This window comes from Trachurus trachurus (assembly GCF_905171665.1).
Source record: "Trachurus trachurus genome assembly, chromosome: 10".
Taxonomy (NCBI): domain Eukaryota; kingdom Metazoa; phylum Chordata; class Actinopteri; order Carangiformes; family Carangidae; genus Trachurus; species Trachurus trachurus.
In genome coordinates this window covers 25910176-25922303 of record NC_139894.1, presented here as the reverse complement: position 1 = coordinate 25922303, position 12128 = coordinate 25910176, and the positions used below count along the sequence as shown (strand labels likewise).

Sequence of the window (12128 nt, the reverse complement as noted above, 5' to 3'; positions counted from 1 at the left end):
CCCTCTAGGAGATTGGTGTCCATCAATCATTCTCCTCTCCTCCCATCACTCACTCTTCTCCCTCCCTACCGTGTCATGTTTTTATCCTTTCCATTCCCTGCAGCCTCCTCTCACCATCCTTCGCTGTGTAATCTAGGGGATTGTGTGGTCTCTTGGTGTGAGAGGTGATGGGTACAGCAGGATGAGCGTGATAATCTGCCACACTGGATTACAGCCTAATCTCTAATCTCTCTGGCCCTCCCCTGCCCGGGGACAACCTCCACCGTGCCAATTTTAATAATCTGAGCCCCCTGCATCAACAGCTTAGCTTTGTCCATTTTGATTTCCCAGCTTTCATCAAGCACATATAGTAAAGCAACAGCAGTTGAAACAATAGATTGTTGTGACGCAACACTTGGAAGTGAATGCCGTGACCCCCACGCGCTCTATCGGAGGATTTAGCTACTGATGAGAGTGTTAATCTGCAGAATGTGAGGATTCATCAAGAACAGTTGCTTTAGGGATGTCCCAGGTTGCCTAAATTGCAGCGGGTTGCAGTTTGGCTCGCACATTCTCCGTATAAGTGCTGAACATGGGCTCCAACAGCATCCAATGTAATATCCATCAGAGTCAGACTAAGCGTGAAGGTTGCTGTGTCCTGCCTGACTTCATGACCTGGAACACTCACAATTAATGTCCCATATCATGGGGTTAAATTGGTGTTAGTAATTCCTCTGGCTAGTTGAGAGACGGCCGAGTGAAGGAAGGCTATTCTAGTCACGTAGTAGCTAAGAAGGAACATGATTAACCAATTACCTTGCCTTTCTAATAAATGAGTAATCAGTTCAAGGCTGATCTCTGCACTGATGTCTCTCTACCGTATTGGAACATTCATTGTGCCAAGTGTGCTATACATGTAAGCCAGGATGCTAATGCAATAGGAACTGATTGGAATTCATGCCAGTGGATATACTGTATAGTCAGTCTCAACATGTTCCATTCATCATCTTTAAAGGCTTAAATTTATATTTGACAAAGACGTATTTGTCTTGCGTCTATTTCAGTAATTGTGCTTCAATTAAATCCAATGGCAAAAAAGGTCTGAGTGTCCTGTCCTTGCAGCATTTGTATTTCTAAGCTAGCAGACAGAAAAAAAACAACACAAGGATTCATCTTGAATGCTCAAAGGAAGGTATATCAGTTGGATTAACATGTAACCTGTTTCCAGCTGTCCTTTCTGGTGTGTGTTTGTGTGTGTGTGGACTGGGCTCAAGGGTGTTTCATTTCATAAAGGTGTCTCAGAAAAACTGGGTTTATTCATAAATCCCACTTGTTGGCTAATGTGAGCAGACTAAATCGTCTGGTTTATTTCATGACCTTGAAACCTTTCACTTCAAGCACTGATCACATAAATTCAACGGTGAGGAAAATGAATGTGTGAAAAGAAAATGTGATGTTCACAGACACAAAGCAGCATTGTTAAATGTATAATTTAGACAGCAATGCTAGTTCTAGTGGATCTGAATGAATAAATGCCAACATATTACTTTATATTCTAACATTCTGGTTAATACAAATATATACACACACATCTATACAACAGCAGATACTGTAGCAGTCACTTAACTGACACAAACAGTTAAGTGAAACTGCTACAGTATGTGCTGTTGTAGAGTGCAGTTTAACATTTACAAGCTTAAAAGAGATAAAAGCCAGGTCATTTATTTCATACCGAGAAAATCTGATGATCAATATTTTTGTCAGAGAGTATCCATTGAATCGTGTTGTACAAGTGTATAAAGACAGTGGCTGTCTGTCTCTTTATTTTCATGAACTGATTGCTCAGTCTTATTTATTGGCTTTATTTTTAATGCAGTGCATTTAAAACACATATCCTGACTGTTACACTGTGCAGATCTACCAGAACTAGAGACATCATCTTTTTCATTCCACACATTCTCCTTCTCCATCTTGAGCAGAGATGAGCAGCAGGCTACAGGGGGCTAGCAATCTCACGTCTTTCTAACCCCCCACCCCACACCTACCCACCCAACATCATTTTCAAACTTGAAGTCCTCTGCCCCGACCGACACTTTCTCCAGAGACATCATTTGCTGCAACTTATCAGATTCACGGAAGTTATGTGGCTCCTGAGGGTTTTTTTTTCTACATGTGCAGTAGAGCTCCCAAAAATCTGTAAACACACTTTCATGTGTAAAAATCAGTGGTGTTCCCCCTTAAAACTGCAAGAGATATGACTTCACATTTTAACAAAGGCAGTAAGAGCAGCTCATGTCATTTCCTATACTACAAACTGACTCATGTTCTGCATGAAACCAGGAGCAGGTTGGTCTAGTGGGATGTGTTTCCATGGTAATTTAAGATAGACTTTTTTGTACCTTAATGAAACTGAATGTCCTGAAAATAAGTCTGACTTACTAAAATAAGCCTGGCTTACGCAGCAATTTAACTTCATGAAACACCATCTGATTTAACTACACACTCACTTTGTTGCTTTTCATTTGTCATGAAAATACAAAGTAGGAGCACTCAAGCCCTGCTGTAATGAAGTGAAATGCTTTGAGCTAGTGTTTATTCAATAAATTTTATAGTTACAAATTGCTGTATAACATTGTTTTGTTGTTACTGACGGGTAAATCTTGTCAATAGTTGCATGCAGAACATCTGTTATTGTGGTGCAATACTGTGTGTGTGTGTGTGTGTGTGTGTGTGTGCTCGCGTCAGCTCACCTCTGTCACCTGCATGTGTGTTTTCAGGGTTGAGTGTGTCCAGCAGGTGAATGGAGCTGGTAGGTCTGGTTTTGCCGCGGTCCTCCTGTTGATGGTCTGCCGAGCTCAGGCCGTTCTCATACAGCTGGCTCTCGCCGTGCCGCAGATGCCAGGTCAGACCTAACAGGTGGACCGCTACACACACACACACACGCACACACACGCGTGCACAGACACACAGTGACAGCCAAAGGGAGAGAAAAAGCAGAGAGGAGAGATCATTATTCAGTGCATGCAGAGGGGTGTGTCTGAATCTTCTTTAATGCCCATCTCAGAACTCTGACTCAGTTTATGTGCTTATTAGCGCCTGGCAAGACAATGGACAATTAGCAAATACACTAAGAACTCACACACACAAGGCTTTCTTCATCTCACACACACACACACACACACACACACACACACACACACACACACACACACACACACACACACACACACACACACACACACACACACACACACACACACACACACACACACACACTGATGCGTCCAGTTAGTGCACGTACACATGAACACAGAACATGGCAGAGGTGGGCAATTAAGGCAGATCTTCAGAGCCTGAGCCTAGGGCTGGTATTAAAGCGCTAACACAGTCTTTTATGCATGACTAATGATGCTTTGAAAGCTGCTGCCGATTCACAATCCATATGGGCCTTTTAAACAACAAAGGATATGGGAGTATTCTGAGTTCCCCCTCCCACTCATAAAACTGTTTACTAGGACGACAATCCAACATGCTGTTAAATAAAAACAACTAACACCTGCCCATTAAGGAAATTAATTAGTGTGTTGCAAGGCTGTCAATAAAATGTTCAGTAAAACATTCACCTTGCTCTGACCAATCATCAGGTTCCATTCATGTGAGATTGTACTCCAACACCGCTTTAGTTTTATACTTAAAAAGAATCTAAAAAGGTAATGTCTCCTTGCTGATAGGAAGAACAAAGCAAATGAAATAAATCATTGCGGGTTTTTTCTCCTCTGACACATTCGGAACATCAAACAAAAGCAAAGACTCAAATCAAAAAGTTACTAGGCGCTGGTGGCAGTCAGAGGATGGCTGCTGCATGCAGATCAAGGTAAGGAACTTCTAACGACTTCAAACATCTTCACTGTCTGTCTTCTGTCTGCTGATTGCCTCGCCGACACCCAGAAAAAGCACTTGACACACGCTTGCACAAAATGGCTGCTTAGAAAAACAAATCCACAATTATACAGCATGACCAACACAATCACACAGGTACAGGCACGAGCTCACACAAGTGCATTAATGTCCCTGCTGTTTTCATCTGTGCATGCATGCACATACCCGCACACCTACACGCTCACCCGCACTTGATCCCCAGCTGATGAGGAATACCTAATTAAAACTCCCGATAGTTCAAAGACATTTGCATTCACTTTACCATTGCAGGAAAAAAGGAACTATTTCCTCTGAAAAATACAGCAAATCTATGATGAGCTCTGAGAGTTGAAGCCAGTTTGGTCCCATGCTCCACTCTGGCATCTGTGGGGATCAGAAAATTATACATTTCAACTTCTGACTAGCCTTAGCCACTGTTGGTTTAGCTATCTACTCATGCACAATATGAGCTCTTCAAAGCAGAACACTGACGATTACTAGGGCCATGAGGGAGACGGCATGCATCATTTAATTCAGACTAATTGAACTGTCAGCCTGTGACGAGACCAGACTTGGACACGTGCAGATTCTTCCCATCAGCGTGGGTACGAGTCACTCATTTTAATTTTTTCCTCTTTTTCCTTCGCTGTAGTTTTCTTAATTTTCCTTTTAAAAGATGCAATGTGGGGGTTTTTCTCATTAACAAGTCGCTGTGAAATTACTTGTGATGACTCAGTCTGTGGATGGAATAAGGAAAAAAAAAAAGTATGACAAACAGTAACCCAAATGATCTGCCATGTACATTCAATTTCATGGGTTTAGTTTCCAGCAAAATCCCTTATGGTTGTCTGGTGCTGTAAGTACTGCGTCCTTAGCAGACAGGTGGAAGAAAGAAAAAAAGAAGCAGGTGGAGAAAAACTGGCAGAGAAACCTATGATCGTCAGAATCATATTTTATTTGACAATGACAGATTTAGAGACAATGCCGCAGAGATTCCCTTTAAAATATGACCCATTATCAACTCTCGCTATTAGAATTAAACATGAAATATTGTGTTGCACCTACAAATGTTGGTTTGTATGCATCATCACTGTTTGTACTGCATTATATTATGCAGCGAAGTGGAACAGCCTATCATGGTTTCATAAATTAGTCTGTAAGAGTGCTCGGTAAGGAATAACAAGTTATTCCCAAACTGAAACGTTTAGCATTTTCACCATTCAGTCTCTCATGCTCCATTCTCTCCTCACTTCCTCTCATCTGAATTGCTTTTCTTTCTCTCCTTGTACTCTGGTGCCCCCCACACCTCCGTTAGCCAAGTGTTACCCACTCCAGTAATGACTCTGCAGCAACAGTCCTCATGGGCTCTCCTATCTTCTCCTCTTCACCGTTCCATCCCTCCTCAAAAGCCCCTCAGACCACACTCCTCCTGCTCCAGCTCATCAGCCTCTCTCTCCCTCCGTCTCTCGCACTCTCTTGTTTTATGGCTGTTGACCTTTTGCTAGAACACTTAGCATCTAGAGTCACCCAGCGCGCGCACACACACACACACACACTGAAGCGAGGATGGATAAGGACCTGTGAACGTGATGAGGAGAGGATGGTGGTGGAGAGTACAAGTTTGTGTGTATGCTCTTGTTCTTTTAAGGACCTGATGTACTCACACTAATCTTAAGTCTAGTGAGGAAATGTTCGTTGTTATTCACTTGACCATGTTAATTCTAGGTATTTAAAAACTAATTTTGGAGCCACAGGCTGGGACATCAACAGGGCTTAAATTTATATTTACATTTGGATATACAGTTTAAGTGTGGGTTGTTTTAGGATGTCTGGTCCTATTCATTTGTTGCAGGTGACAGGCACCTGGAGCATTTCTGAGGCGCAGCTGAGCATGAACCTCAGCTGCTTGAATCAGCACAAAAGATGTGCGACTGCTGAAGGTTCATTCTTGACCTCAGAGAGGTAGTTTGACAAAATAGTCCCGACTCAAGGTCTACTCACTAGCTTCTGCCCATGGACAGATGGATCTGCTCAGTTGTCATGGAGACATGTCGATGTCATAAGATTGTTGTTGCCATACGCACCAGAAAAAGACAGAGTGGACTTTGAGTTTGTCAAAGGAGAAGCTCTGTTAGTGTGTATTTGATATAATGGAAGTTCAAATGTATGGACCTGTGTGCATAAAAAAGTAATTAGTGAAGTCAGTTACAATGTGGACCAGGTTACAAACCTTAAATATTTGACGTCAGCACCTGCTGATGCTAAATAGGCCAGGGTCTCAGTAATTAGACATTTTGCTGAACTGGTTTACTGATTTAAATTCTTTAATTGACGTTAACACAGCATCCCTCCAGAAGACTATACTGTAGGTCCTAAGATTGGGTGAAAAAGCAGGTGACACCTTAGGGACTATACTATTTCAGCTTTTAATTTTTTGCTTCAATGATGGTAAGTGCCAAATAAATACAGAATTTCTGTATTGCCATGTAGACAACCTGGAGCATTCTGGACCTCAAGGGCCCCCCATGTGGCATTTGGACAATTTGCCCAGTAGGCAGTCGAGCTTGTTCCAAACAGACTCGCTGCAAAATTGTTTTGACATTTTGAGAAGCACACATACAACTCTATTACCAGGATTTACATTAAAAAATGTATACCTCTCTCAGATGGTAAGCTTAGTTTATCATAGTTCAGCTTATCTTATTTTAACTCAACATAAATATAGGAGAGGGTAGCCTGCATGACTCTGTTCAAATGTAACTAAATCCACCTACTGGTACTGTACCTCTACAGTGACATAAGAGTGATATCAATCTTCTTATCTTATCTAACTCCTGCCAAGAGTTCATAGATTCATATTTTCCACACTGTTTAAATCAATTTACTGTCACATTCAGAGTATAAGTTAGATGAATTCACTAACTATGCCACAGTATTTTACTCCCAGTTGTGACAACGAAGTGTTCAAAGTGAATTTGCTACAGCTCTGATTCTTAACACCGACAGGCTTCTTATTCCCCATTGCAATGGCAGCTATATCTCATGGAAGTAGTAGTATAGAGCCATCTGCTGCACCACACAATGGAAACAGCATGATTTCTCACATGAAATAAATAAAACTGAGAGTTGGAACATAAACATGAAATAGTAGGATATTATTTAATTATCATTAAACCGTGTTTTTATGTTTGTTTCTTTCATTTTCCCCTTAGAAACACACCATGCTCCCACCCACCACCACCGCTCCCCTCCCACTCCTTGACTCTATACTGCTTATAGGATTAAGTACTTTTCATCATACCTGTACGTGTACGTGTGAACACATGACACACATACACACTCTCACAGGCACACACTCCGACACAGCATGCTGTCAGTTATGCAAGCAGCATGTGCTCAGCATGAACCTTCATTCTCACTTTCTTTTTCCCCCTCTCTGTCGATCCATCTCTCTCCCGGTGTCCATCTCTCTCCTTCACTCTCGCGCACAAAAAAATGAACATAACCGCCGCACGTTAGAAAGAGAGAGAGAGAGAGAGAGGGAGAGAGACTGAGTGAGTCCAGTCATTATAACGCGAGCGGCGGTAGCAGCAGCAGCACAGTGGCGACAGCGAGCAGCAGTGCAGCGAGCTAACAGGCCGAGGCCCTCGCACATATGAAGCATTGATCAGTGTGACAGTGAGATGACTGCCAGAGGTAATAGGACAGCACTGCTGTGAGGGGATTCTGTACTGTACCCTCGCTGTCAGCTACCCAGCCGAGATGTGCGCGGAGGATGTGGCAGGCTGAAGAGAACAGCGCCGGTTGTAGTGAGAGACAGTTCAGTAGTAAGAGAAAGAGGCACTTGATGTGGCTTTTTCAGGTTTACTTAAACTACTATGGACAGAAATAAGAGGACGGAAGCTGGTGGAAATTTGTGAATAAAGTTAGCAAGGGCTGCCGAGAGAGCAACTGCTCCCCTGCAGCTGTTGCACATCAACAGCTGGAATGGCCGGGCTGTATGGATGGCATATCTTTATTGTGACAGCAATAAATAGGAAGTCTGAGCCACTAAATGTTCTTGCACCAGTCTTTCCAGACAGACAGGTTTTAAAAGCAGGCTATTTGAGCTGGTAGACGTAGAGATAATGCTAGCATGCAGTGGCTGCTGCCGTTGTTCCTATTGTTGTTGTCAGGCATGTGTGGGTCTCCAGATTAGATAGAAATGATTGTGGGCTCCAGTGATGATTAGATTTCACACTTGTGTTGGGAGAAAGAGAAGGAGATAGAGAAAGAAAATTGTGTGTGTATGTGTGTGTGTGTTTGTCTGCGCACGCGTGTGCACTCCTGTTTAATGCATCTGTATCAGTCCTGAGCTGGGTTGCTGGACACAATGGATGAGACTGACTGTGAATATACTGTCTTATCGATAACCATTACAGCCAAGGTAGCACTGCAGTCAGTTAAAAATGATTTATCAATACTCTCGCGCAAGCGGAAACACACCCAGGCCTGATTGCCAAGTTCTCCTCTCTCATACACATTGCTAACCACCAACTATATTCCATCTGACAACCAAAGACTACAGCTGGCTTTGCCCAGCAGCAAACACTTTCAAGAGCATCAGTCATTCGATTTAGTGTGTAGTTTAGCATGTACAGTAAAAGCAATTGCTCATCCGAGTTCTGCATGGCTGTGTCAGCCTCTAGCTAAGCCCAAACTTCTGAGGGATGGGGAAAAGAAAGGCAGAGCGGGAGAGAAGGGCAGAGAGAGAGATAAAAGACGGAGGGAGAGGGAGAGAAGGGAGTAAGAGAGAAGGAGAGACAAATGGGGAAAACAAGTGTGAAGGAGAGTGAAGGAGAGGGACTTCAGAGCCAATAAAACAAATCTGTGTCTAAGTCAACGTTAGAGTAGAGACTGAGAGCCTGAGGGTCCCCCTGCCCTCCTGCCTTTTTGCCTGTTGGCCCTTGCGCCACTCTGACAGACAAGAGGTGCTAAAGTGTTTTTCTTTCTCTCCTCCACCAGCCGCTTGAAAGCTACTAATACCGCTGTCATGACTGTTTAAGTGTTTATGTTTGCGTGCATGAGTGTGTGTCTGCTGTGATTTGCTCTGCGGAGCGGCGATTTCTTGACTGGTCTGCTATAAAGCTCAGGACTCATCATTGCTGTGACCTTGCTAATCTGAGATGGGAAGCCCTGTTTGGATAAAGGGATAAAATGACGAAAAGAGGGATAAAGGAAGAGCGGAGGTGGTGACACACTTCTCACGTCTTGAATGATGAGATTTGCCGTATATCCTGGTGTTTATTTACCAGTAAAACTTACCGTCACTGTCATCTAGTTAGTCACGGTAGCGTCAGTACACCAAGTCCAACAGATCACAGCTTTCTGCTTCGCGCATTTCTCTGTTGTTCTCTCATTTCTAATCACGCCCCCTCTCCCTCTCTGTCAGAGTCCCCCTCTCTCTGTGTCTATCTCCCACTTGCCGTCTTACTGATCTGGCCCCTTTCTGAGAGCTGAGTCATGTTACAACAGACAGAATAGTGTTAAATGAGCAGGGGATCGGCGCCATGTTAGATTCCCCTCCGGCAGCCACCAGCTACCACCACTGAGAGCTAAAACACTACAGACAAACAGCGACTCACAACTGCCGCTCACTGTCTCATACAGCTCAATCCCTGCATGCTTGTGTGTGCGCTAGTGTGTGACCATGTGTGTGTCATAGAGATGATGGGACAGAAAAAAAAACAGCACGAGTGTGAGTTAAAGTCTGTGCCCATGTGTGCGTGTGTGAGCATGTTCTTGCCTGGTGAACTATTGGAGCTATTGAGGCTATTTTATTGCAGCCTCTCTGACCTTCTGAAGACATTTTACCAAAGGGCTCCCTCACCATTCAGAGCTTTCTGACCACAGACTGTCTGGCCATTTAAAGCAATTTTACCAAAGGCTTCTGTAGCTGTTAGGGTAGTTTTAGCAAAGGCCAGCGGGTTTCTTTGAGCTGCATTAGATGACCAAAATAGAGGACTGAAAACAAAGAGAAACTGGACCAATCAATACAGACCCCAATGAGGCATGAAGCAGCTGGCTGAAAGAAGCTGGGGTGAGTAGCACACACAATCACACACACACACACACTCACTCACTCACACAAACCCAATCACAAGTCAGGCACACACCTTCATGTACACATCCACACACATTTGGACTCACACACACACAAGCATGTAGGGCTCATTTTTTTTTTCGATTTTTCTTTACCGATTTGCACCAGAAATAATAGTAGGATTTTGTGAAGGAGCAGAGCAGTTTCAACCAATTTTCACCTTGAACTTCTTTTCCCATGCTGCAAGAGCACTGAACGTTAGAGTTTACAGTAAACAAACCCAGAAAATGCTCCTATAAATAGAAATTGAGGACAAAAATCATGAGAAAAACACAAATGTGCTGCTTGTTGAGCACTGGAGTCATTCTAAGTTTATAAACAAAATCAATATATGAATAACAAAACTGTAAATGGTTATTGACATGACCCAAAGAGACATTCAGAAAATATTGCTGTAATAACTGAAATAAACATCAATAAATCAGCTGATTTTCTATTTCTTCTGGAAAAAATAATGAACCCTTAATGTACACACACACACACATACATATGGTACTCACAGTCAGACAAATAAATTCAGAAACACATAATGGCTTCTCTCAGTGTGAGCTACAATTATGCAACAGAATAAAAAACATCTGTTGAGAGTAAGACATTAAAGTCAATGAGCGACACAGAACACTACAGCCTTCCCCTACAGTTATTGAGTCATGGTAAGTGACAGTGTTGTTGTGTCCAGCTGAACTGTGCTGAGCGGGAACACCGCTGATAGAAAAGGGTTCTGGTTCCCAGGCCCTACTGGAAACAAGTTGCAGCGGCCAATCTTACCCCACTCAGCATTGCTGAGTAGATAATTGGTTGCCAGTTGCCCTCCTTGACAAGGCAGCACAACGAAGAGGATCACAGCTGATCCCAGATGAAAAGGCGACCACCTGTTCAAAAAATTCCCTTTGGGAGGAGGAAATACTTCATTAGGAGCCGGAAGGCCAAGCGCCTCCACAGCTCCACCCAGAGAGCCGTCGCCGGATTCAACCGACTTCACCTGTACACAGTCTCTGGCCTCCTGCCCACCACCTGCTCTCACAACAGACTGCAGTCCCCACTCCTCTGACTCCTCACTCCACTGAGGTTGTGATCACTAAACAATAACAGTCCACTAATGAATGTACTGCAGTCCACAGAGCATCATCACATACGCCCATATTCATCATTACCGCAGGCTGCTTCTCTTACGTTCCTCAATTTGCCTGCACTCTGTGCTCTCTATACCACCTACCTATAGCTTCGGGAACTGATGTGACTCAGCGTTCAAAACGTTTTAGAGCATTTTTATCCCACTCAGTGTAACTATCTCAAAGAGCAGTACAATATGCTGTGCAATGGCCTGCAGATTGTGCTGTCTGATTGCATGTGGGCCACAGTTCAGGGTGAATAAAAGCAGCAGATCTTCAGCAGAGTGAATCAGCATATTTGAGCTTTATTTCCAATTTAAACTTGGACTATCTCTCTCTTTTTTTTAGGGCATGTCTTTGCTTCTACATGAATTTGTTCAAGTCTTTGCTTTTTGTCCTTCCCATTGGTACACTGGAAAATTACGCCCAGGAGTTTTTTTCTCCCCTGTCTTTTTTGTTGAGGTATTTCTTTAATTACTTGCACACAGTAACTGAATTGGAAATTAACTCATTATTTTCCACCTTTTTGCCTTCACATAACTGATGAATTTCATGGCAAGTTATGTATTTTTAATAGGAGTTGGATTAAGTGACAACTGCTTTCGCCAAGTCAAGTTGTAACGTTAGTAATTTTTAGATCGTATATCAGTCCTGATGGGTTGTTGGTTGGAGGGATTGGCCTTAGCAAAGGTTGCAACTCACTGACAACATTATTTTTCATGTTTTCTCAGCTCTGCGCCAAAGAAAGTTTCTTTGTTCAGATTTGCTGTGTTTGCTGGTGATGAGAGATGAGAGCCTGGAGCGGCGATGCTGAGGAGGGATGGATCATTACTAGTCTGGGACCAATGTAGGTCATCCTCTCTTATGCCTGACAAAAGTTCCATCATGCACCTCAGTCCAATATGTCCACCAGAGGTTGTGCCAGGCAGAAATACTGTTGTCTGCTCACCTAAAAAAGAAAGCTGTTTGCTGCGACT

At 43.2% G+C, this 12128-nt stretch overlaps 1 protein-coding gene across 1 annotated transcript in view; it reads right to left on the bottom strand.

Moving 5' to 3' along the window:
* The window catches only part of tenm1 (teneurin transmembrane protein 1), a gene marked incomplete at its 5' end in the record, with an annotated part of 154584 nt that overhangs the window by 83518 nt on the left and 58938 nt on the right, over positions 1-12128 (bottom strand). The window contains one exon of the mRNA XM_083980804.1: positions 2730-2903. Within this exon, the coding sequence (XP_083836930.1) occupies positions 2730-2903 (174 nt within the window). The remainder of the gene's footprint in view (positions 1-2729; positions 2904-12128) is intronic.